Raw genomic sequence first — 27,195 nt, 5'->3', positions numbered from 1 at the left:
CTTATGCCTCTTTTTATACTTTGAGCTTGGTTCTCAAAGAATATTGGTAGCTAGAGTCTGTTTTCATCAGAACCCATTTTGAAGATAGTTTCTTTGAACATTTTACATCTAAAGTCACATCTGCCTTGAACTGCTGGCCAATACTTTCCTTTCTGTAGCTGAAATTATGAAAGAAAAAGTTTTAATTTTATTGCTTATATATGGGTCTTTCTATATGGCAAGACTCTACGGAAGCTACCCAAGGACAGAACCCATCTTACTTATCCCTATTTACACCTTCTGCATGCAAAGCAAAGCTTCCAAAGACTTGCTGGTTGAAGAGATACATGAGAGTAATAAGAAGAGAAATAAAGGAGACAGAATATATGGTTAGACTTCTGATGCACCTCTGGCTCATGGTGGAAGGCTAGAAGTAGCTTTAGCTCTCTAACACTCAGTTTCCTCCTTTTGGAAATTTATGATCATCAGATCTACTGCTGCCTCCTTTATGGAGGTACTGTGGAAATGTGATTAAAGAAAGAAGGGGAATCTGCTTGGGTACTGAGGTACCATCCACGTGAAGCAAGTATTTTTTGCAATAACAGCAATACCTGCAGAATGGAGGCATTTGTTCTCAGGGTAAAGTCCTAAACTTCACCTATTGCACAGGAAGGTACAACTCTACTCATATGAGGAATAACATACACAAGTATGATATCTCATTTAGATCTGGTAAGGCAAAATATGTGTCCAAATAGGCTAGCAGTAAGAAATGGTAGTGGAAGGCAGTTTGAAAAGTATATGATGTGGGATGAATGCTTCCGACATCGAGGTAACACTGCCTCATGGAAAATTGGACTGGAGGGAGTCATAAAGACATATCAAGTCCCACTTCTGATATTATATATAGATAAGTTAGGGTCCTTAAAAGGAGAACATTTCCTTAGGTCCCATAAGACATGAAAACTGGACTACGGCTCCAGGAGGATTTGGGCTCTTACCTGTCAAATTCCTCATCCAAAGGCTGGTAGTTGATCTCATAGCACTCAATTCTCTTTAGAAAGTCTTCTAAAACCTTTTCTTGGTCACAGTCTATGTAATCAGGACTGCCGAGTTTCACTTGCTGTGAGATGGTGGGAAGAAGATCAAGGTGTATATGATATGGAGACTCTGATAGTGTACTTGGAAACGACCTTCAGAGACAACTACTATCTAACCCATTACAAAGGCAAAGAAATAAAAGTTTGACAAAGGGTTTTGCTTAAGTCGGGCTGTATGTTACAATGGATTTACTCACAGAACACACATTTCTTAACAACATTTGTAAGAAGACAGGAAAGTATGATGCAGAAGAATCAGATATCGTGACTTGGTATCATAAAGGCTCTTGTGTATTTAGTCATTGCTGAGAAAACAGGCATGCTGTCATAGGATTTCTCAAAGGCTGGCATCTCCTAAATCCCCAATATCAGCATGTTCCTCCTCTATTTCCCACTGTTCTACTCAATTACTCAAGCCTACATGGGATCTCACTTGTTAGCAGAACTAAGCCTCTCTAACCTCTCTTCTAAATAGCCATTTTGCCTATGATCACTACAACTTTGTGACTGATTTCTGGTATTCCTTTCCTTTAAAGGAAAGATATTCCTTTAAAAATTTTAATTCATTATATTATTATTTGCATTTACATGTGTATTTTGTCGTATTGGAGTACATATGCATGCCATGATGCATGTATGGAAAACAGAGGAAAATGTTGTGAAGTTGGTTCTTCTCTTCTACCTAAGTATGAGTTCTGGGGACAGAACTCAGGCCATTAAGTTTGTGTGCTAAACATTTTTACCCACTGAGCCACCTCCCAGGCCCCAGAAAGATATTTATAACAAGCACATTTGATAACAGGAGTCTCCTATCTAAATTCTTTCACTATTTTGATGTGTCTTTTAGGGCCCAAGTATGAACTATTTTAGCAAATGGATCATGACAACTCAAACTGCCTTTCACTACCATCTCTTCCTGCTCTCCTATTTAGACACACATTTTGCTTTATCAGACTTAAACTACTTATAGTACTCTGGAGAGATATCTAGTGTATGTTATTCCCCCACTTCAATTCTTTACCTGTAAAAACTTCTATGCATTTATCAGGATACTGTTGTTACCTCTAGGGGGCCCTCCATGACATACCACCACCATGTTCCTACAATCTTCCTTTCCCTTTACTGCAACTCTAAATCTCAAGTTCTGTCTACATATTTCCAGTATCCCTAACTAGACTGTGAGTTCAATAGAAGGGATTTCACTGTTTCTGTATCTTTAAAGCTCATAATGGCTATCCAGGTATACAGCATCACTTGTACACCTGAATCAATAAATGGATGCATAATTGAATGGATAAAGAGGGAAAAGATCTGATCATGCTATATATCCCAAGAGATAGAAACAAGAATAATGGGTAGAAGTTACAGGGAGACAAATTTCACTTTGATTAGGCTATATTTTTTTTAAATGTTGAGTTGTTATTAGACAAATACTTGGCTGATATTTTAACTACTTGATGAAAAGTTGAAAGAGATGGACTTTAAGGTCTCTTATGCTCCTGAGTTCTAGTAATTTGAAGGGGCAGGGAACAACAAAAGTTTACAAGTGATCTAATTCTGGACCTTGCAGTTCAAAGACTAAAAGTAGCAATGATTCTGATGCAAAATGTTGGGTATAATATAGGACATGGACTTTGGAGAAAGATAGAAAAGCCTGGGGTGCAGTCCAACTTCCATTGCTTTTTCGAGCTAAACCATCCTTTGCTAACTCAGTTTCCCCTCTAAAACAGGGAAAAAAATTCTCTAACATGCAGGTTCACTGTGAAAAAATATTAATGAAAGGTTTGTGCATTCTAAGGGCTCTATAAATGCTGGCTTCATGAAACTTTATAGGAACATAAAGGCTCTATACATGCTGGCTTCATGTAACTTTTTATAGGAACATCATGGGCAAGGATGGTCTGGGGAATGCTTCTTATATAAAGGGGTGTATCTCAGGGAGAATGCTTTCTTTAAGTTTATAGTAGTCTTTTAGATATGACCCAGGCCTAAGACAAAATACAGAGGATTAAAGGTTGGGGAGATGACTTAGTAGGTAAAGAGGTTGCCATATGTCTTCGGGTTTTACTGCTGTGAACAGACACCAGGACCAAGGCAACTCTTATAAGGACAACATTTAATTGGGGCTGGCTTACAGGTTCACATGTTCAGTCCATTATCATCAAGGTAGGAACATGATACAGGAGGATCTGAGAGTCCTACATCGTCATCTGAAGGCTGTTAGCAGAATACTGACTTCTAGGCTCCTAGGAGTAGGGTTTTAAAGCTCACACCACAGTAGCACACCAACTTCAACAAGGCCATACCTACTCCAACAAGGCCACACCTTCTAACAGTGCTGCTCCCTGGGCACTGTTACAAACCATAACACCACACAAGTATGAGAACCTAAGTTCAGATTACTTAAATGCACTTAAAGCTGAACATAGTGGTGTGCATCTGTAATCCCAGTGCTTCTAAGATGACAAGTGAAGACAGGAGAATACCTTAGAAGCTTAGAATGTGCAACAGAGAAGAAGAGACCCTACTTCAAACAAGGTGGAAAGTGAGGACTGACACCTGAAGTTATCCCTGACCTCCACACATATAATATACAATGGCATGTGCATTCCACATTCACACATGAACACACATGCAAAATGTATGTGTGCACAGATATATACATATATGTGTGCATATTTAAAATGTAAATTAAATTAATACTTATTTTGAAAAGAATGAAGAAGAAAGGTAGTTGGTAGTTCTTTACCTTGATGTTTTCTGCAATGATGTCTGGGTCATTACAAATAGACTCGATAAAGAAGACCTATAAGAGAAAAGGAGAACTTTCCATCAGGGGATTCTGTTTTCTGGAAGCCAAACAGGATTATCCATTCTTGATAGCCCGAGTCACCCCAAGGAGGGTTGGTAAAAACAATGCTTTCACATAATGGTGCTTTCAGGATTCAGACTCCTATGTGGCAGCCTGGTTCTAATTGGACTGCCCCAGACTTCTGCTGGCTTTTGGTTCTTACATATGTTTGTCCTGACTTCATCCTTGCCACCTCAGTGTCAGCCTGTCTGTCAGTAACCATTTTCTATTGCCTAACCTGGCATCTCCCCTGTTCTGTTCTGCTGAATCTGAAAGCTAGATGTTGTCCCCATGGTGTCCAAATTAGCTGCTCTAAGTGTCCTACTTTGGACTGCTTTGAATTTGGTCTTAGATAAGCATAGCTGTGGTACTGTACCTTGTAACCATGTTCTTTAGCAAACTGCAGAATCAATGATCGTCGTTCTCTGGTAGTGTTGGTGGCATCAAAAACCTAAAGACGTAATAAGAGAGGCTTACTCTCAGTGTAGTGTTGATATAACTGCATTCTTTGATAGCTATTTTTCTAAGTGGAAGGGGTAGAAAAAGAAGGGTTTGGAATTTGCTTGTGTCACTTTCAAAAGCACTCCTTGAGCCCATACTATCTACTCAGAAATGTCCTACAGTCTATGAATGTGGGGTTTTATTAGGATCATTTTATAGGTCAAGTAACAGGCCTAGAAGAAGGACTTTCTCTGACAACAACCATGCTTGTTGTTAGAGCAATAGTAGAGCTTGTTCTCCAGATGAGTCCTTTCCTTCCTAAACCCTTAGAAACTCCCAGGAACAGGAAACATTCCCTATCCTTAACACCTGAGAAGGGGCTATTGCATATTTGGAGATCTCTAACCTAAGGATTTAAGATATTACATTGCCGAGATATATAGGCAAATCTCAATTTAGAAAGAAATGTACTTCACAGCTTCTCTTCTACACTGTATAGAAGTTCATGGAGTTATATATAGACTTTGGGTCTTGTTATCTTGGTTTGGTATTGGTATTTGTAAGGATTTTTTTTTAAAAGTTTATAATGTTGAAAAAAAGAAAGAAAACAATGTTTGTACCACAGTCTTAAATTTTTATACCGCTGAATCTTGACAGATTCTACAACTATATAATCTGACCCTGCCATATATATATATATATATATATATATATATATATATATATATATAATACACCCTGGGAAATAATTTTTCCTTGTTAGTTCTTTTGGTATCTAAAATAGAGCATAATAATGACACATCTCATGGAACAGTGTGAATTAAATTATTAATATAAACAAAGTACTTAGAATAACATATGTCATAAATAAGTGCTTAGTACATATTATCTACTTTGTATACTGACAGATAGCCTGAGGGGGAAAATGGAAGACTATTTACCGCAACGTGACCTTCCTCATGGCTGAGATACTTATGGACATCCTTTAGGGCTGCTAGAGCACACTGCCTGAAAAACAGAGAGAGAAGCAGAGAGTCTCTATCCTCGGAAGCAGTTCCCCTCACTGCAATTCTCTTATGAAGCACCTCTCTGTTGAACATCTGCATAGTTCATCCACACATTGAACATCAAGAACAGGGCCCTTTGTTCTAGCAAGGGGGTCAGAGTTGAAACTGGCTCAGTGTGTACAGCTTAGAAGCTGTACGTAAGAAGACATGCCCAAGAAAAGCTGAGCAATTAAACCATCATAGTTTTAGGGCTCTAACTGTGTGCAAGTGGAGCTAAAGCTGAATTGGTTAAGGCACACAGGTAAGGCATAGGGATGTGCTCTTTGAGTTAAAATGAATTCTTGGCATATGTAATATTGTAAGCACAGGTATGATAGTGATCATGTACTTAGGTTTTCAGCAAAAGTATTTTTATTGGATATTGGGATTTGTAGTGAGGACCCAGATAAGAAGTTCAGAGCCAGGATGCATCTAGAAGTACTTCCAACTGCATAGGTAAAAGAGACTTTAAAGTTGAAGTATTGAGACTGCAGAGACTGAAGAGGGCTGAGCTCATGAAACACTCACCTCAATGCTAGGGGAAGACATTTCTATGCTTGCTTACCAGAAATACAAGACTGGAAACTTTCTTGATAGGAAATGGCTATGACTAGAGCAGATGTCAAGCAGGCTGACAGAAAGGCTGGACACAAGGGTGTTTAATTCACGGCCTAGGCTAACTATGAAACGTGGCCCAACACAAACTGTACACTTACCTAAACAAATTTTGAGAATTTTTGCATTTTCCCTATTCATAACTTGACTGAGGGGTTCTCGAGCATTCATACTGTAGATGACTACACTGTGTTGTAATGTCAAAAGTCTGGACACCCTGGAAACGTGGGTGACTCTAGACTACTCTCCTAGGATATGAAGACAGGCACCACTCAGCCAAAGGGCAGTGCAGATTCTTAAATATTGGGTACTTACTTCCTGATAAGTTGGGCCTCCATGTTGTCTGGGTGAAAGAATTTATAGTTCCTGTAGCTCACTGCCTCTCGTCGATACTGACCTAAATTAAACACTGAAAACAGAAAACACTAGTGAAGATATTGGGAAGATTGCAGGGGCCAAAGGTATGTTCTTGCTGGAAGGAATCTCAGAGGTAAAAGGTATTATTTATAGCTGGAAAATGTATACATAAGACTTCAAATTATGGGTACCAGCTAATTTTCTCCCTCCTATCAGTCCTGCAAAGTAGGGGTTAACCATTTCACCTTTACCAATAAGGAAAGTAAAGCTTAGAGGTGTAAAATAGCTTTCACAGTTAATAACTGGCAAGCTGAAATTCAAACCCAGGTCTATTTGATTCCAAGCCATTTTACTTTATCATAAATTCTAACCTATTAAATCTCCTATTCAAAAGGGAAGATAACGAAATAAGATGCAGAGAATAAAACCAGTTACCCAAAGTCAAACCCAGAGTGAATTAATAATGTATACAGACTGGGTCTCCTGACTCCTGGTTACCAAGGTTATTTTGCCACTTAATATCTTAAGGGAAAATCTAAATGTAAGTCTCTAAACAGCACTTTCATGTTTGTAATGGAGGAAAAAACTGAGAAGGAATGGACAAAGAGGATAATCAGCCAAAGAAACCATAGTTCATAAATTCATCTGCCCAACAAAAATTTTAGGATAGTGTAGGGGTTTGATTAAGAATAGCTCCCATAGGCTCATTTATTTGAATGCTTAGTTATCAGGGTGTGGCCCGGGGCACTACTTGAGAAGGATTGGGGGTGTAGCATTGTTGTAAGAAGTCTCTCACTGGGGATTGGCTTTGAGGTTTCAAAACACAAGCCAGGCCCAGTGTCTTTATCTTTGCTGAGGGATTAAGACACAGAACTCCCAGCTACTTCTCTAGTACCATGTCTGCCTGCATGCTGCCATGCTTCCCACCACGATGATAATGGATTAGAACTTTGAAACTGTAAACTAGATACAATGAAATGTTCTCCTTTATAAGAGGGCTTTGGTCCTGATGTCTCTTCACAGCAATAGAACACTGATTAAGACATATACTTACTCTGTAAAGTGATATATAATTTCTGGTTCACACACACATCTAACAGAGACAATATCCAACTATGCTGGAGAGTGAGGGGGAAGCAAAAGAAGGATCTGTTTGCAGTTATCTTAGAGTATTTAAAGGCAGCAGTATTTGAACAAGGCTTTTAAGGATAAGTGTCTTTTACTGGAGGGTATGAGGGTGAGGGTGGGGAGCAAGAACAGTATGGATAAATGTCAAGTAGTTAGACACTACTTAAGCAAAAGGCATAAATCTGCAGAAGGAGTTAACCATTGTGGCTGGGGTCTGAAAAGCTGGAATAGGTCAACTGTGGCTAGTCTTCAACAGAAGTAAAGTGGCTTGGTTTCAAATCCACAGACCAAGGGTTCCATTGAGACTATCGGTATTACCATTCTTGTAGTTTGAAACTGATTCTGAAGGCCTATGTGAGCAGTTGAGTTGAATAAACAAAATAAAACAGGGATCAGGACAGAGACCCATCTGCCACTATGTCTTATCCTTCTTCATTCAGTAGAGGCTCCCTAGGCTTGCCATTCTGTATGAGAGTGGCTCCTTCCTGCCTTTGTTTTTATTAAATGTTCCCTTCTTCCTTCAGGATCCACCTCAGACATATTCTTATCCATGAAGTTTTTGATGTCTGTCAGTCAGCAATTCGCTCTGTGAGCACCATCAGCACCCTGTTTGAGAATTTCTAGTCTAGCCCAGGTCTTGTTACGTATACCATTCAGAGTTAGAATGCTTCAAGGACAGGAAATGAGTCTCATCCATTTTTATTTCTTTCCTAATGCTTGACATGGGCTTTAGCACATGGATTAGAGAAATTGGATAAAGGGCAAGGAAGGATAAACTGGGGGGAGGGAGATTTGATGCCTGGTGAAACTCCATGGTAAAATGTATGTTCAAACCCTAGCACACGAAAGGGGGGTGAAACGGAGAGAAGACTTGGTGGGAATGAGGGAGGAGTGACTGGATAGAAGGGAGTAGATACAGTACTCAGAGGGTTGCTTTGTGTTTGGGAGCCTTCTTAAGAGCAGATTTCGTCTTCAATACTAGTTTTTCTATGCCTAAAACCCAGCATGGTATTAGGCAGAGAATATTTTTCATGAAATGTATGATTTATAAGACCATCATGACAGTTGTAGTAGTAGTGGTAGATGTGGTTTTAATCCTGGAAACAAGGATATGCGGCATTTTCAGGATTGAAAGGTTTAGCCTTCTACCTTTCCCAGTTTTCAGTTAATAGCCTGTACTGGACGTATATAGCAATGATTTCTGAGACATACCTTTAGTTGGCGTTCCTATCCAGTTGAGATAGCGTGTGAGCTTCGTAGAGATGTAGGTCTTGCCTCGAGCTGGTAAACCCACCATGATCACCATTGTGGGGGAATTAGTGAACTGTGGTATGGAGGCTGGAAGACAAAGAGATCCTCAAAAGCTTATTTCCACACTGAGACGCTCTCCTGCCATTAGCTTGGAGATGTAGAGTTGGAAATCATATTGCTTCCATCATTATGAGGGGTGGGGCAAAGCTTGAAAACAGGCATCACAAATTTCCTTAGACTCATCAGAAAACTGAGGTAGCAGTACAGAGAGCTAACTTAAACTTGGAAAAAAAGAAAGAGGCATCTGGCCAGGGCAATCAGACTCGGGCATTTCTTAGTTGATACAGAAAATGCTGAACAACATACCAACTCATAAGAAGGTTCAGATAAAAATAATGAGTTGCTAAGGCTGGTTGTGGGTCAATTGGGAACCTTAGAAGGACTGCAGACATAGACAACTTTACATATTTTTCAATCTTCCTCCAGGTGCTGACAAGGAAGATTGCGAAAACTCCTGAGAAAAATCTTGTATAAAATTCTGGCTTGGAGAGGAGAATAGCCATTGTTCAAATTCTACCCAGAAAATGTTCTCCATGTTCCTGTGGGGAAAGTCTTACTATTAAGGTAAAGACAATCAACTGTAGCTTGAAAACACTGGTGGCAACTTACTGCACCTGGCAGTCAATCCTGCTCAATCTAGCCCACCTCTCTTGGAACTCAGGTCAGATCAATTTACCTTTTCTCACCTGGGAGGGAAAAACACTTTAATCTGCAGAAGGAAGGGAAACAGAAGTTCAGGGTACTGATGAAAATTCCCTGAAGTGGGAAGAAATACAGAAAATGCATCTACTCAGCAGGAACATGAAAAATGTGCTAAGCCTACTCATTACATTTGGAGGCAAAGGACACTTGTGATGGTCACACCTCTGACACTCAAAATAAGACTGAGACTTGCTAACATATAACAACTTAGTTCCCCATTCTCCATCACCAAGGTAAAGGGCTTCACATATGTAACAGAGGATGGCCTTATCTGGCATCAGTGAGAGGGGAGGTCCTTGGTCCTGTGGAAGCTTGATGGCTGAGCATAGGAGGATTCTAGAGCGGTGAGGCATGGGTGAGTGGGGAAGTACCCTCTTAGAGGCAAAGGGGAGGTGAGGTTGGGATGAGGGTTTGTGGAGGGGAGACCAGAGAGGATATCATTTGAAATATAAATGAATAAATTGATTAATAAAAGAAAAAAACAAACAAAAGAATATGGAAGGGGGCGAAGTGATGACTCAGCTGTTAGGAGCAATTGCTGCTCTTGCAGAAGACCCAGGTTCATTTCCTAGCACCGTGTGTCAGCTCACAACCACCTGTAATCGCAGGCCCACGGAATCTGATGCTGTCTGCTGACTTTCACAAGTACACACATGCAACAAAGTACTCAGACACATACAATTTAGAAGATAAAATAGCAGTGAAATGTATCTTTAAGAGATACAAGAAAGCTGGATGTGGTGGTGCACACCTTTAATCCCAGCACTCAGGAGGCAGAAGCAGTCACATCTCTGAATTCAAGGCCAACCTGGTCTACTGAGCAAGTTCCGTGACAGAGTTACACAGAGAAACCCTGTCTCAAAAATCCAGAGGAGGCAGGGAGTAGACTGTCTCTAGGGAGCATCACAAAAGATAAGAACCAAGACCAAACAAAAAGGCTGAAGAGAGAGAAATCATCAGAAACAGACTTAGCTGAACACTGAAGCTGGAATTATGAGACTAATGATTTAAACTAGCTATGAGGATTCTGTTAAATCCTTTATTTGAAAAGGTAATCACACAGGATCAGACAGCTATCTGCCACTCCTTTACTAAAACAGCATAATTTCTGACAGCAATCTAAATATCTATCCTTATACCCACAGGTAAGTACAGTTTTCTTCCTTCAACAAAGGAAACTTCTTTTTGCAAATACAGAGATCATTGCAGAAAACCACAACCAATCAAAATGCAGAGTCATGAAACCCAGTCCCAAATGAAAAAATCTACAAAATAATTCTCTTACCTGAGGCTCAGGAAACACTGAGGGAAAAGTGGGCAGAAAGACTGTAGGAGTCATAGGATCAGGGAGTTTGCAGTGAGATTGTGTCTCTTAGGAATATCAGGAGCTCTACCCAGGATGTCTTACCAACATGACTGAATAAACATGAGCTGAACAAAGATGACACCAATAAACATGCCTCAAAAGACTACAAGGCCTCAACCCTACACAAGAACTACATATAGGCAACTAAGGAATGCTGACAGCAGGGGTACTATAGTCTGCTAAAATGAAGCAGGTGGTAATCCAATGCCAAATGGCTGGTCCTGAAAACATAAACATGAGTAAAATTACACATACTGAGAAGGTTGTATTGAGGAATACACACACACACACACACACACACACACACACAAATACACATAAGCGATGAGTTTAAAGGAGAGTAGGAGGGATATATGGGAGGATTCAGAGGTAGGAGAGGGAAGAAGAAATTATTTAACTACAACATCAAAAATAAAAGAAAACTACAATACTATTAGACCATAATAAGGAATACAATAATGTACAGCCAGGTTACTATGCCTCCATTAGAGTCCATCAACCGTACCACAGGAGGCCCTTAGTATTTCAACACGGTTGAAAGACAAGTAAAAGACCTAAAAACAGGCTTCATGCATTCCTTAAAGAGGAAATGAATAAATCCCTTTTAAAAATCCATGAAAACACAAACAGTGGAAGGAAATGAATAAAACGATTCAAGATATGAAAGTGGTAATTTAATAAATTAAGAAAATCCAAACTGAGTAAATCCTAAAGATGTAAATGTTTACTCAAACAGAAACCATACAGGCAAACTTCACCAACAGAATATAACAGATGGAAGAGAGAATCTAAGGCATTGAAGACTTGACAGAAGAAATGGATACATTGGTCAAAAATGTTATGTCTGAAATTATCCTGGCAAAAAACATTCAGGAAATCTAGGACACTATTAAAAGAGCAAATCTAAGAATAATAGGAATAGGAGAAGAAACCCAACTCAAAGTCACAGAAAATATTTTCAACAAAATCATAGACTTAAAGAAGGACATGACTATTAAGATACAAGAAGCATATGGAATACCAAATAGACTGGATCAGAGAAGAAAGTACCATGCCACATAATAATCAAAACAGTAAAAGAACAAAGAAATAATATTAAAAGTTGTAAGGAAAAATACCAAGAAACATACAAAGGCAGACCTAAGACAAAAGGATGGACTATCCAGAGACTACCCTGCCTGGGGATCCATCCCATCATCAGCCACCAAACCCAGACACTATTGCATATGCCAGCAAGAATTTGCTGAAGGGACCCTGATATAGCTGTCTCTTGTGAGGCCATGCCAGTGCCTGGCAAATACACAAGTGGATGCTCACAGTCATCTATAGGATGGAACACAGGGCCCCCAATGGAGGAGCTAGAGAAAGAACCCAAGATGCTGAAGGGGTCTGTAACCCTATAGATGGAACAACAATATGAACTAACCAGTGCCCCCAGAGCTCGTGTCTCTAGCTGCATATGTACCAGAAGATGGCCTATTCGGCCATCATTGNGAAGAGAGGCCCCTTGGTCTTGAAAACTTTATATGACCCAGTACAAGGGAATGCCAGGGCCAAGAAGTGGGAGTGGGTGGGTAGGGGAGCAGGGTGGGGGGAGGGTAAAGGGAAATTTCGGGATAGCATTTGAAATGTAAATAAAGAAAATATCTAATAAAAAAAGAATAACTCCTGAATTCTCAATGGGAATGCTAAAAGCCAAAAGGGCCTACACAGATATGGTGTAGACTCTAAGAGACTAAAGTTGCCATTGCAGACTATTATGCCCAGGAAAAACAAACAAACAAACAAACAAACCTTCAATCACCATAAAAGGAGAAAATAAGATATTTCATGAAAAAAAAAACCCAACATATTTAAGCATTATCTATCTACAAATCCAACCCTACAGAAGGGGCTAGAAGTTAAATTCCACCAAAAGAATGTAACTACATCTAAGAAAAAAACAAAGGGAATAAAAAAACCAAAAACCCATAACCCCAAACCCAGACCTAGGCAGAGAGATGGCTCAGCAGTTAAGAGCACTGACTGCTCTTCCAGAGGTCCTGAGTTCAATTTCCAACAACCACATGGTGGCTCATAACCACCTGTAATGGAATCTAATATCCTCTTGTGATGTGTCTGGAGATAGCTACAGTGTGCTCATATAAATGCAATAAATAAATAAATAAATAAATAAATAAAAATAAAATACTCAATAAAATACTTGCAAACTGCCTGGCAGTGGTGTCACATGACTTTACTCCCAGTGCTCAGGAGGCAGAGTCAGGTGGATCTATGAGTTTGAGGCCAGCTTGGTCTACAGAGTGAGTGCCAGGAGAGCCAGAACTACACAGAGAAACCTTGTTTCAAAACTCCCAAATATCACAGGCATTGCCAAGGCTATTGGTTACTTTCTATTAACCTGATCATACTTATGTCATTGAACACTGAGAAATTGAACTGGTACACAACTAGAAGCCTCACCCCTACTGACTAGCTTTCACAGTACTATAAGGTACTTTGCCATGATCAGAGGAAGAAAATAATCATCAAGTATTACCCAACTACAAATCTGTGAACTGTAACAGAGACCTGTCTGTAAGATATATCACTGGAATAGTTGCACAAACATAGGAATAGCAAACCACTTTTTTTTTCGATTTAAGGCACACTCCATTACATAGGCTATATGACATTACTAGATTATTCAAGATATTCAGACTAGAATAGTGATAGACCTAGTGGAAAACCTAATACTATTATTTTAGTAAAGGTGCGTAGCCCTAAAATAAGTCCAAATGATATATTGTTATGCCCACGGAGCAGATCACCATTCAACCCTAATAAGAGAAACCTCTCCTTACAGTAGATGGGAATTAACGCAGAGACCCATAAGTAGATCATATACAGAGAGTGAGAAACTTTGGAACACACTTCTTTTTTTAAAAAAATATAAAGCATTGGTATCTTTATTATGGCATAATGCAGTACGTTATACAGTAATTCATTTTAATGTAAAAACATTTTATGTACAGTTTCAGGAAAACAACTACATAGACAGCTGGAACATAAAATCAGGCTGTAATTTCAAAGTCCAGAGTTATTTTGAGAAAGTGGAAAATATTTTCTCTGTAGAAAATAGTAAAAATGATAACATTTCCCAATAAGCCCATTGAAACCAAATAATAGTTGAATTATATATATAAATAGTTTAGTTTCTGCAATCCAAAAGAAACCTCATTTGTTTGAAAAGTCATGTTTTATTTAAATTGTGTCAATTGAAATTCTTCCCTTCTTCCCCCCCCCCCTTCACTGTTTGATTTATGGCAGATCATTTTTCTATAGGGTAACCCATTAATTAAAAATTCAAAATGTTCTTTAGCCTTTTCTCCTGCAGGTAGAGCCAGCATGTCCTTTCATCTTCTTGAAATGGCAAACTCTTATCCCAACAGTGAAATGCTTCATTAAACCATGCCCACATTTATTACAAGCTACAGTTATCAACAAAGAAAATAAAATCCCCACAAATCCTAAGCACAGAGGATGAGCCATCTGGTCAGAGGTCAAGGGGAAAACTGAATCTAAATAGAAAAAAGGGTACTGCTTCAACTACCAGGAGCTGATCAGAGCCCTTTAAAGCCAGGGGAACACTCACTTCTAAGTCGGGTATCTTCATTAAACCTTTACCCTCAAGCCTCAGGGATCTATGTGGAAGAGGAAGCAGAAAAATTCTAAGAGCCAGAGGTGGTGGGCAACACCAAAGAAACAGTATTTTCCAGGCACAACAAGACTAACTGATGAACATAGGAACTTCCAGGGACTTTGGAAGCACCCAGAACATTCAAACAGGTTTAAGCCAGACAAAATCTCGGCACTGATATTGAGAAGTGAACACAAATTCCTACCCCAAACCAGGAAGCTATTTGCAGTTGATATCTTTTGGAAATGTGAAAATCAGTTTTCTCCAATGTAATTGGATATATCAAGCACACTCCAAGGTCAGGTCCTAGGCCCAGGAGTAATTGGCCAACATGAAACAAACTTTTTGTATGTTTGTTTGTTTGTTCATTTGGTGTGTGTGTGTTTACATGCTCTTTTGGTTTTGTTTGTTTTTGTATTATTTGTTTTCTTTTTAATTTGTCTGTTTAGATTTTGGGTTTTTGTTGTTGTTGTTTTTCCTGGCTTTCTTTTTGAGACAGAATATGAAGTTGGGTGTGCAGGGAGGTGGGAGATCTAGAAAATTGAGGATGAGAAAGAATATGATCACTATATATTTAAAAATAAATATTCAAGATTTGAGGCTGGAGCAACTGATGGATCAATAATTAAGAATGCTAGATGTTCTTGTAGACAGCAAGGTTCAGTTCTCAGCACCTACATGGCAGTTCAACCAACTGTAACTCCAGTTCCAGGGGATCTAGCATCCTCTGGGCTCTGCAGGCAGTTGTGCATGCACATCGATAGTCTTAACTTTAGTTTTGCCTGTTTGCATGGTCTATGCACAATAGTGTACGACTTCATGCCTGGTGCTTTTAGGGGACAGAGTAGGTGTTTAGATTCCCAGCTTAGACTTCACAATGGTGAGCTGCAGTATGGGATCTGGATCTCTGAACCTGAAGACTCTGGAAGAGCAGTCAGTGTTCTAAACCACTGAGCCACTTCTATAGCCCCCTTTTAAATTAATTAACTAATTATTTTTTCTTTTCAAGATAGGTTTTCTCTGTGTGACACTGGATGTCCTAGAATTTGCTCTATAGACCACCAGGGTGGCCTTTTACTCAGAAATATACTCACCTTTGCCTCCAGGTAACACAGGTAAAACATACATTACATACATGCAGGTAAAACACTAATAAATATGAATAAAATAAATATAAAACATATTTTAAAGTAGATTAACTATTTTAAAATCCTATATAATATATAGATATTGGTAATATATAGAGTTAGGAATATAATTCAGTAGTAAAGTACTTGCCTAGTAGCTTCAAGTCCCATGTTTGATCCTACATATTGCAAAATGAATGTTAAAATAAAAATATGTAGTAATTATATATTCTCTTCACAGTGTTAATATTACATTAGAACTTATTCATATCTAAATATAATACCCATAAGGCAACCTTAAACTATCATTCTCTCCCTTTCTTTCCTCAGTCCCTGACACTAACTCTTCTACTGTCAACATCTATAGAAGTCATTTTTATGATTCCGAATGAAATCATGTGGTGCTTGTCCTTTTGTGATGGTTATTTTCTGGTTCCTATAAATATAGGCAATTTTAATTTAAAATTATTGTTGTTGTTTTGAGACAGGGTCTCTCTCCATAGCCTTGACTCTCTTAGAACGTACTATTATAGACCAAGCTGACCTCCATCTCACACTGATTCTCTGTCACTCCTTCACAAGTGCTGGAGTTAACGGTGTGAATTACCATGCCTGGCATATTTTTAAAAAATTAAGTGGTTAAATATAATTAGAAAATGTAGAGAAATAAAAACAACCAAAACCAAATATATGTGACTAGGAAATGTAATATATGTACACTTAGCATATACACATGGAAGAAAGAATGGGCAGAAGAAATATTTGAAGACATAATAGAGAAAAGTGAAATATACTATGAATAGGAAACAGTGAGAAAAAATATAATGAACAGAAAATGCATCATAAGAGATGCATCTTTGTAGAGAAAGTTATGTGTATTTTGATATAGGATCTCTCTAGGTACTCCAGGCTTGCTAGAAACTCATGATAACTGTTGCCTGAAGCTTAAACCACCTGGGTGCTGGTTTTGGATGTGGGCACCTCAATATTCACCAAGATGATGAGTTTTAAAGAATATCAATAACCACATTCAATATAAATTAAGCACATCAATAAAAGACAGAGATTCTAATCCTAGATAAAGAAATAATACCTAACACATACAGCTAGATCTGATTTGGAATCTTCTTTTATCTATCACTAACTAAAATATAAAACCATAAAAGAATATCTGTCTGAACCTCTATATGAATACTGAAATGCAAACATAGACATAGGTAAGAGAATGAGGAAAGAATACTGGAGTTTGAAGGAATAATTAAACATGTCTAACAGAGGAAGATCATGGTCTTGAGACTAGCCTGGGCCACACAGTGAAACCCTGTCTGAAACACACAGAGGCTAGTGAGAGGCTTGAGTAAAGAGATACTTGGCACCAAGTTCAATCCTGACCTGAACTCAATCCTTGGAATCTACATGGTGGATGGAAAGAACTGACTCCTACTACTTCCACATACAGAACATGATATGCATCTCACCCCCCAAAGAAATAAGTAAATGTAAAAACATAAAAATAATGACAAGCAGGATCACTTGGACCACTGCAAAATTAACACTATTTTATCGCTTTCAGTATCCTGAGCCTGAATTCAATATCACATGAAACCCAGAAATGGATGTGTGTAAATGACAGTCTTTGAATAAAACATGTAGTTTAGATATGAGAAATGGAAATAAGATGGCATATATGAGTGAAAATACCACTAAGAATCCCATAACTTGTATAAAATACATATAATTTTTAATAGAAGAAATAGGAAGGAGAACTAAAGTTTAGACATAATGGGAGAAATCCTTTGAGGGTTTGGGGGTGGGTAGTTACTAGAGACTGAACTTCGCAAGTGTTCCATCCTTGAGCTATAGCCCAGCCTTTCTTGGGTTTTTATTTACTCTATATCTTTGGTTCTATAGAAAAAAAAATCAACAACAAAGGTATCTCAGAAGTAGAAGTTTCCCAGAAGGGGAGCTTAGAGAGATCAAAACCCTGTGGGATGAGAACTTTTCTGGAATTTGAAACAGTGTCAACGGGACACATGCAGACTTCATAGTGGCTTTTCTTCTTCTGTGTCCTTCTACACTGTTTCTAGAAGAGGTACAATCATTACAGTGAGTAGTTTCTGAACAGAGGACATAAAATGATAGCCAGAGACACTGGAAAGCACAAAAAGAAAAAAAAAAAGAAGAAGAAAGCATTTCCTAATGACTTGCTAGTGCTTTGATGCTAATTAGTATACCAACTTTGGAAACTCAACTACCTTTAAGACTTCCATCCAAGACCTAGACAGACCATTTAGTGGTGCACACAGAAGACATGTCTAAATAGTATTTCTGTAAAAGCTCTGAAAAGTTGGAAACATTATATACAGAAAACTAAAAACAAAAACCAACCAAACAACAAAATTAATGATCCTCCAAAGAGTTAAATAAGAGAGCCACTAAACACATTCATGTATGAAGTCAAATATCCACTTCTATAGTACCACATAAAACAATTCCATCCCTACAAATTTTCTCTTACATAGTTGATTATAATTAGATCCAACGACATCCCTCCTCAGGCCAACTATGATCAATATTCTATCCTTATACATTTGCTTTCCCAGGATTCCAGACAGATTTAACTATATCCCATGTCAACTTCTGACCCTGGCTTTTTTCCTCTTAGTACAATGCACAGATATATTTTAGTTTATAATGCATTTGAGATATATTTTAATTCTTGTATAAGTCAATAGTTCTCTTCATTCCTGAGAGGTATTCTAGTTTGTTAACCCATCATCAATTCAAGACATCTTGGTTATCCCTAGTTATTCATGAATTTTAATAAATTCATATACATTTTTATAAATACTTTTCAACTTACTGTATGAAAACTGAAATGAAGTCTTATACCTAGATCATAAAAATGCTGGATCATAATGCCCACTGCCATGAGACAGTTAGTCTTGGGAGAAAGAAAACAGAAGGCTTAAAACAACCTCCTCCATCAGTAAACCAGAGCAGCAGCAGTGTAGGAGGAACCACACCTTCCTAGATAGGTCCAGACACCACTGGGCAACACTGCCCAGAATCTGCACAGGTATCAGAGGCGCTCCCAGAGGTGGCAAGCGTGAAGCCACGGCAAGCCCAGTGCCTGGCACAGTCACTTCTCAGTACCAAGCATGCCGTGTGCCCTTTGTGAGCACCCAAAGCTCACAACCTGTATGCATAGGCATGTGCCATTGCTGAGCCAGGAAGACGACTTCCTGCTCAGTTAGTAAAGTGTAAAGTTCAAGTGCAAGGTAAGTGCTAAGAGGCTCACTGAAAAGTTTCTCCACTGACACAATAAATCAAAGTAGGCCAAATTAACAGTATAAAAGAAGGTTTCAATGGGAAATGATTGCTCCAGGGTGGATTCACTGACCTCAGAGGAGGTTAGGGAAGTCAATCCCCTGAGCTGGGGTAGGGGCATGAGAAGCCCTCTTTTAAGTTATTAATCAGGATTGTCCAAAAGACCCCCCCCCAAACCTTATAGACTATTGGTATTGCCCTTGCTTGCCTCCAGAAGTGGACAGTAAATCACAGTTGCTAAAAATGCCATGTACTTCAGATAGAGTAGCCAGAGGCACCTGAGCTGGAGCTGACCTGAATGCTTCTTTCCTGAGGACTCAATTTTATGGTATTAGAGAGAGTGCAATCAACAGTCTTACCCAGCTATGATGTCTATGAACCACAACAACAATCAGCATGGCATAATAACCCTAATGGTGCAGTAGTGGCATTTATACCTTGGCGGTAACCAACAGCTCACGAATTGGGCTTTAGACCCACACAAGACAGAAAGCATGCCTTTTATTGGAAACTTAGCCAACTACTCAGAGCTCATGAAGTCAAAGACCTTGAAGGAGAATCTTCAACTGTCACTTTATCAAACTAGCATAATCCCTCAGTACATTCTAAATATTTGTCCTTATGCCCACAGGTAAGTATAGTTCTCATGCCTCATCAAGGAACCTTCTTTTTTGCAATACACACAACATGACAACCAATCAAAATGTAGAGCTGGGGAGCCCAGTCTCAACAGATACATCTACAATACAAATCCTACACCTAAGGCTCAGTGCTCTTTGAGGAGTTGGGGAGGTGTTGTAAAACATAAAGGAATAGTTTTCTCTGAGATTGTGCCTCTTAGGAAAGACAAAAGTATACCATAAAGTCTTACCAACATGACAGTCTAAACATGACCTGAAGAAGGAAGGATAACAGTATACTTGCTAACATGGATGGAGGGAAGCCCACAAGGTTTCAACCCCACCCAAACAACTACAAGCAACTAAGAAATTCTTAGAGTGGAAAAAAAAGACTTTTCCAGAAAAGATGACACCAATTGGCTGTCCAATGGAAAAAGGTCAGCCCTGAAAGTATGCACAGAAGTAACTATACAGACTGAGCAGGTTGTCTTAATGTATCTAGGACTATATATGTATGTATGTATATACACATATGTATGTAATAATAACCTAATGAGAAAAGGGCCATGAATTTCAGAGAGAGCAAGTAGGGGTATATGGGAGGGTTTGAAGGGAAAAAAGGAAGGAAGAAATGATGTAATTATAATCTCAAAAATAAAATATTTTTAAAATAAAGCAAGGAGAAAATAAAGTGAAATTAAGAAAACCAATTCCATTTATACTGCCATAAAAATTAAATAGATGAACATAAAAGTGTACTTTGAAAATTACAAAGAAGTTAAAAACAACCTAGGTAAATTAAACAGCTCACAAAGCCAAGACTTAATATTGTTAAGATGGCAACACTCCCAGGCTGATCTACAGATTGAATACAGCCCCTTTGCAGAAATAGACCAATCCATTCCAAAAATAAATATGAAAATGCAAAAGATATAAAGTAGCCAAAATAATCTTGAAGATCAAAAAAACTGAAAAAAAGAAACCCCTGAAAAGCAGAGAGTAGCTCAGTCGGTAAAGTATTTGCCTAGCATGATGAAACTCTAGTATTGTATCCCCAGTACCATACAAATTGTATATTGTGGCTCATATTTGTCATCTCAGTATAAATTAGGAGATAGAGGCAGGAAAATGAGAAGTTCAAGGTCAACCTTGGCTACTTCAAAGCCAGTCTCCCATAACACTTGCCAGTCTCCCATAACACTTTGTCTCAAACCGGGGTGGGGAGGGAGGGAAAGGAAGGAAGGAAAGAAGGAAAGGAGGAGGGAAGGAAGAAAAAGAGGAAGGAAGGGGAAATTAAAAAGAGAAGAAATTCACAGATTTACAAAAGTAAATCTTATAAATTATTTTTTAGAGGTTTATTTATTTTATATAGGAGAGTACCAGTCGTTGTCTTCAGACATACTAGAAGAGATCATCATATCGTACTACAGATGGTTGTGAGCCATCATGTGTTTGCTGGGAATTGAACTCAGGACCTTTTGAAAAGCAGTCACTTCTCTTAAACACTAAGCCATCTCGCCAGTCCCCTGTAAATCTTATTTTTTGATAGGACACTAATATTTATTACTACTTGAATCAGTCTATAAACCTCGATGCTTAGGAGGCTGTGGAAGGAGGATTTCTACAAGTTTCAGCCAAATTTGAGATACACTATGATACCCTGCCTCAGAGAAACAAATAAAATTCTAGGGGGGTGCCAAGATGGCTCACTTGCCACTAAACATGAAGAGCTGAGTTTTATCCCTGGAGATAAAACCATGGTGAGAGGAGAGAACTTACTCTCACAAGTTGTCTTCTTACTTCTATGCACATAATATTTTAGAATATTAATTTCTAAAAATAGAAATTCTTACAAATAGTGCAAGGACAAATACTCTAATCAAATTAAAATGGGCAAAGAATGCATAGAATTTTTTCCAAGGAAGACAGGCAAATGGCCAATAACCACATAATAAAGAAAACTCACTAGTCATTATACAAATGCAAATCACAAAGAAAGGCCACATTATATATTTCAGAGAGTATATAATAATTTAAAATAATAATACAAATGTTCACATGGATATAGAAAAACCCCTTTATGTTGTTTTGGGAAATGAAATATGATAAACTCACTCTTAGTTTGGCTGACTGTTTACTCAGAACATTGTAGACAGAGTTTCTATGTGGTTCAGGAACTCTATTACTAAGTGAAAACTTATCTTCATGGAACTGGAGAGTTGGCTCATCAGTTAAGAGCACTGACTGCAACTCCAGAGGTCCTGAGTTCAATTCTCAGCAACCACATGGTTGCTCACAACCATCTGTAATGGGATCTGATGCCTTCTTCTGGCATATCTGAAGACAGCTAAAGTGTACTCATATACATAAAATAAAATCTTTAATAAAAAAGAAAGAAAATTTATGTTCACATAAAAACTTGTACATGAATATTCATGACAGCATTATTCACAGTAATCAAAAGTAGAAACAATCAAAATGCCAATCACCTTATGAATATATGTACAGAAAGTCGTGTGTTCATAGAAGATAATATTTGGCTATAAAAAGCTATAAACATGCTTTAACAAACATTAACCTTGAAAACATTACATACAACAAACCTGACCAAAGACTAAAGGCCATATTACTTTCCATTTATATAGAATGTCTCAAATAACGAATCCATTGAAATGGAAAGTAGATTAGTAGTTGCCAGGGGTGGAGGGAAGGGTGGAATGGGAAGGTACTCTAAAGGATATAAGGTTTCTTTTTCTTACAATGAATTTTGAAATTAGAAGAATGTTCCCAACACAAATAAATGATAAATGTCTGAGTCAATGAATTACCTTAATCTAATCATTCATATTGTATACATGTATTAAAATATCATTAAAATACATGCAATTATGAATCAATTAAATCTCATATTTTTATTCTTTGAGAATTTCATATATGTATACCATACATTTTAATCATATTCAGCCCCAATCTTCCAAGGGCCCTCCAATTTTTAAATACATATATTAAATATATATTAGTAGAATTAGGGATGATGGTTGTACAACCATACAAATATATTCAAAACTACTTTCTTGTACACTTCAAGATGGTGAATTTTATGCTACATGAATTGTTTCTCTACTAAAAAAATTTACTGTGATGGCAAATGTTTTGAATCCCTGCAATTGGAAAGGAGAAACAGGTGGATCTCTGTAAGTTCAAGACTAGCCTGGTCTACATAGCAGGTTCCAGGGCAGCCAAAACAACATGATAGAGACTCGCAAATAAAACAAATTTTAAAAAGGAAAATTTATCATGCAAATATTAAGCTTAGTAAACTGAGTATAGAAATATTAATATGAAAGAAAATTGAGATTTTAGTACAGTATGATAACAATAACCAACTTTTGATATTATCGAAGATATAGCAATTCTAAATTTATTTGTAATAAGGTGGCAAAACTAGCAAAATTATTAGGCTACTTTAATATATTTTCCACAATGATTGGCAACCCAAACTCCAGCAGAACATTGGAACACTTTAGCCAAACTAACAATCAAAGCTTAAGATAAATGAAACACATATATAAAATATACCCTCTTTTCAAGTACCCAGAGAAAAGTCATCAAATGCTCCATAAGGCAGCTTTCAAGGACCTGGGATCATGGTTTGTTTTTGTGTAGGAATGGAATTCGAGTGGACATGGCAATGGCACTGATTTTGGAATTCGAGTGGGCATAGCAATGACACTGATTTATCTAAACAGAAGCTGGCTCAAGGGCTGGCACTAACTCTAATAAGTGTCCTGCTGTTCCAGGCATTAACTCTTAGCTGCTCTAGGGCAAACCACAGGGTCCTAGTAATCCTGCTATACAGACTGAGGTAATGATGACAACTGGGCAACTGGGTGAGTGATAGTCTAATCAAGTCTATGGCAAGGACTGTTTATCAAATGGTCTGAAAAGACTTGTGCATACACAGAACACAATCCCTGCTTAGTAGGCCAACTATGGATTAGAAAAGGAGAAAGCTTGAAAATAAATGAGATGAATATCTGTCTCTGTTACTTAAAAATATTCAAAGAGAAAAAGCTATAAATAGCCATTATAAAGATAATTAAGCAAAATTAAAGACAGGAACGAACAAAAAATGAAGCTTAAAAAAGGCTATTTTTTTTTAAGAAAAACCAAAAACAGAAAAAACTGTTAATAATATTTGTCAAGGGAATAAAACAGAGGTACAAGTGAACAATATTGTTAGAGAGAATATTGTGTAAAAAAGTTTTTTTTTTCAATTAAAAAATAACAAAAAACTCTTAGAAAAAGAACATATAACAAGACAGCAAAGATTTTTAAAAGATGCACATACAAACTTTACATCAACTTGAAAACTTGTGAAATAGAAAATTCCCAGAAAATCATAACTTAGTAAGTCTACATACAAGTACCTAGCAAATAAGCAAACAAAAAAATCCATAACTTTCAAAGAAACTGTAACAGTTAAATGGTTTCCAAAGACATACTAGGACTAGACTATTTGATCTGAAAGTTCTGCCAAATATTTGAGGAACAGATAGTTCTGGGACAAACTCTGTCAGAGATGGAATGAAAGAAAATAGTTCTCACCTCATTGCACGATGTTAGTATAACCTTGACATCAAAACTAGAAAAGGACAACATGAGAATAGAATCTCTCCTGAAGAAAATATTCAAGTACTCAACAAAATTTTAGTGAACTAAATCTAGAAGCATGTTTATGCCCCAGGACTGCAAGATTAGCTCATAAAAATGAACCAACTCAGTTTTAAAAAACTATGCCAAGTTACAAATAAAAAGGAACTTCCTTATTCTCTTAAGAGATATCTGCAAAAAAACCCCTATAATTAATTACTTAATGATCAAAGTTGAAAAACAGTCTCTTCAAGATCATGATTAACTTATGAATACACAATTAACATACTTTTTAACATTACACGGTATGTGTGTATATGCACACATGCTCGTGTGTATGTGTGTGTGTGTGTGCATGTCTGTATGTGGATGTCTGTATGTGCATGTTCTAGAGGTGGGGGGTTCTTAACAATATATTAATATAAGAAAAAAGATATTTAAGAATCATAAGGATAAATATTGCTGGGAAAAAAAATAAAACCTGTAGTTTGCACACAAATTCCAAAACTAGTAAGAAAGTTTACTAGGTCTGTCAAATACAAACACACTATACAAAACCAATCGTGTGTGTGTGTGTGTGTGTGTGTGTGTGTATACATACATATTGCATCAAAATACCATAAAACACAAGTTTCTATAAAAGTAATGTTCATAGTAACAATTTAGTTATCCCCTAAGGAGTATCTTGGGTACACAAGGCAATGGCAGAAGTAAAAGCAGCCAAGTGATGATTTATAGAGTATCTGTTCTGGGCCAGGCTCAGGACTTGATGCTAGGTATGATGGTGAATAAGAGCAGGCAACTATGCTTTTGTTTACCAAGTGCATACTATGGAATAGTCATTCTTCTTAGAACACTACCTGCTTTGGTTTATCTAATCTTTTCAACAGTACAGCTAGCAACATGAGTTTACAGGTGAGGGAACAGAAGCAAAACAAGGGTAATAGGCTTGTCTAAGTTTCCAAAGACAGGAGGTGGGACTTAAAGTTACACAGCCTTATATCTGGTAAGTATTACTTTTATGCACAATAAGGAATGTGGAGCTTAGATTTAAAATAAACATATTTTTTCTGTTCTGGGGTGGGGGTGGGGGTTGTTCTTGGATTGTTTTTGAGATGGAGTCTGCTATATAGACCTGGATGGTTGAGAATCTACTGTGAGGCTAAGACTAGTTCTCAAACTTGGAACAAGTTCCCCCGAATCTGCCTCCTGAGTATTGGTCATGGCCAGCTGTCTTCTGTATCTTCTACATGACTTCAAAGTCATAAATGTATATTGCCTCTCCAACTTGAAAGGCAGATTTCTCAAGAATATAGGGATTTTCACTTTGGGAGACCTACGTATGCAGAACCTCATTCTATCTCATCCAGATTCCTTTATCTCTAGATGAGTAATTAGAATCGCTGATGGAAAGAACAATGGAGAACAGGATTTTGTACTCCACTCTGCTTCTTCTATACATATCCTCCAGCCTATGTACTAATCTAATATCCCACATCTGCCTGAAACTTCTATGATGAAGTATTGCTCCCCATATGTAGTAGGCCTACCCCTCCTTTAACATTAAGAGTCCGGCAGTTTCCTTAGCTGTTGCTTGAGCTGTCCGAGTCCTGCAGGCCACAGATGTCTTATCTCTAGCCCCCTTCTGGTCTCTCAAGCTGGGCTGGAAACACCTTGTTGCACGATTATCCCTGCCTATCTATGAGAAATTGTATACTTCGGTTTCAAAGCCCATTTACAAACTTCGCCTCTGTTCCTCCTTAAAATTACACAGGTCTGGGCTTTGAAATCAAGGAAGCAGGCCTAATTAGAATGGTAAGCTCCAACTCAGAAACAGACCAGCTTTTTCGACACTGTCTTTCCCTTCAAGACCTTAGAACAGCAAGACTGTCTCTAAATGTCAAGGCAATGTACTCAGTTGTTTCCAGCCAGGGCAGGTATAGACTTATTTTTAAGAGGATTGTGAAAGAGGAAGGACAGTTCGGCCCAGTGACATGGTAGTGTTGTGGACTCAGCACCTAGACTCCAAGACACTATGCCAGGAACCATCACCTTCTTTCACCCTGGCATAAATTAAACAAGACCTGTTTCCAGATCTTTCATAAGAGGAGCTAAAATAAAATATTCTCGGGTAGCACAACACTAGGACGCTCACATTCTAGACAAGACGCATTCTGACAATTTCTCAAATAAAGAGACAGCCTTTAGGTCAGGGTTCCCCATAGTTTGGGCTCTTTTTATCTATGCCTCATTCTTTGTCTTCTCTACCTGCCTTTCTCTTACTTCCGTATCCTTTCTCATATTAGCCTCTTGTTATACTCTAGCAATTTCATTCAACTAATCATCTACTCCAACTTCTGTGTGAGGGTAGGAGTGACCCACCCACCTCCACCACCCACAAATGTCAGCCCCCACTTACAGCCCCTTCGCCGCTTCAGCAGGCTGCTACTGCTGCTGTGTGGAATCCAGATCTTCTGTAACCTGGTTTGAGTGAGTTCTCCCATCTCTCGAGACATCTTAGGCGTTGCAGCTAATGACACCACTGCCCACACGGTATTGGACCTCACTTCCTATGTTCCTAGCTGTCTTGTCTGTTGCCGTGGCCACAGCAGCAGGTAGGCAGGGCTGAAACAGGGGGATGAACTGGGCTTCTGAGCCTCTCACAGGTTATCTCCAGCTCTGTCTTTTTCTTTTGCTCCGGGATGTACAAGTGGGATGTGGGTGCTGAGAGCCAGAGGCTGAGCAGAAGTCAGCAGAGGCCTCTGAACTCCAAGGGCTATGTACATAGAAGATAAGTTGGAGTCCAGCAAGGAAGGCAGCCAGCAAGACAGCCCAGGTCTGGCCAGTTACTTCCCGCCAATGAAGGCAGGACTAGTAGAGTATGCAAATA

The 27,195-nt window shown here is 38.2% G+C and overlaps 1 protein-coding gene across 3 annotated transcripts in view; it reads right to left on the bottom strand.

The window, feature by feature from the left end:
- Positions 1-27,195, bottom strand: part of Pfkfb1 (6-phosphofructo-2-kinase/fructose-2,6-biphosphatase 1) — a 98,208-nt gene that overhangs the window by 65,530 nt on the left and 5,483 nt on the right. The window contains exons 1-7 of one of the 3 annotated variants that reach the window (XM_021187308.2): positions 26,725-27,086; positions 8,730-8,855; positions 6,348-6,441; positions 5,313-5,379; positions 4,307-4,381; positions 3,829-3,885; positions 981-1,102 (exon numbers count right to left, since the gene is read on the bottom strand). In XM_021187308.2, the coding sequence (XP_021042967.1) occupies positions 981-1,102; positions 3,829-3,885; positions 4,307-4,381; positions 5,313-5,379; positions 6,348-6,441; positions 8,730-8,855; positions 26,725-26,821 (638 nt within the window). In that variant the 5' untranslated portion in view covers positions 26,822-27,086. Of the gene's footprint in view, positions 1-980; positions 1,103-3,828; positions 3,886-4,306; positions 4,382-5,312; positions 5,380-6,347; positions 6,442-8,729; positions 8,856-26,724; positions 27,087-27,195 lie in introns of those variants that run through there. The other 2 variants (XM_029534304.1, XM_021187310.2) reach the window with 2 other exon arrangements.

Source organism: Mus pahari, chromosome X (assembly GCF_900095145.1).
Source record: "Mus pahari chromosome X, PAHARI_EIJ_v1.1, whole genome shotgun sequence".
Classification (NCBI taxonomy): domain Eukaryota; kingdom Metazoa; phylum Chordata; class Mammalia; order Rodentia; family Muridae; genus Mus; species Mus pahari.
This window is presented reverse-complemented; position numbering and strand designations above follow the sequence as displayed.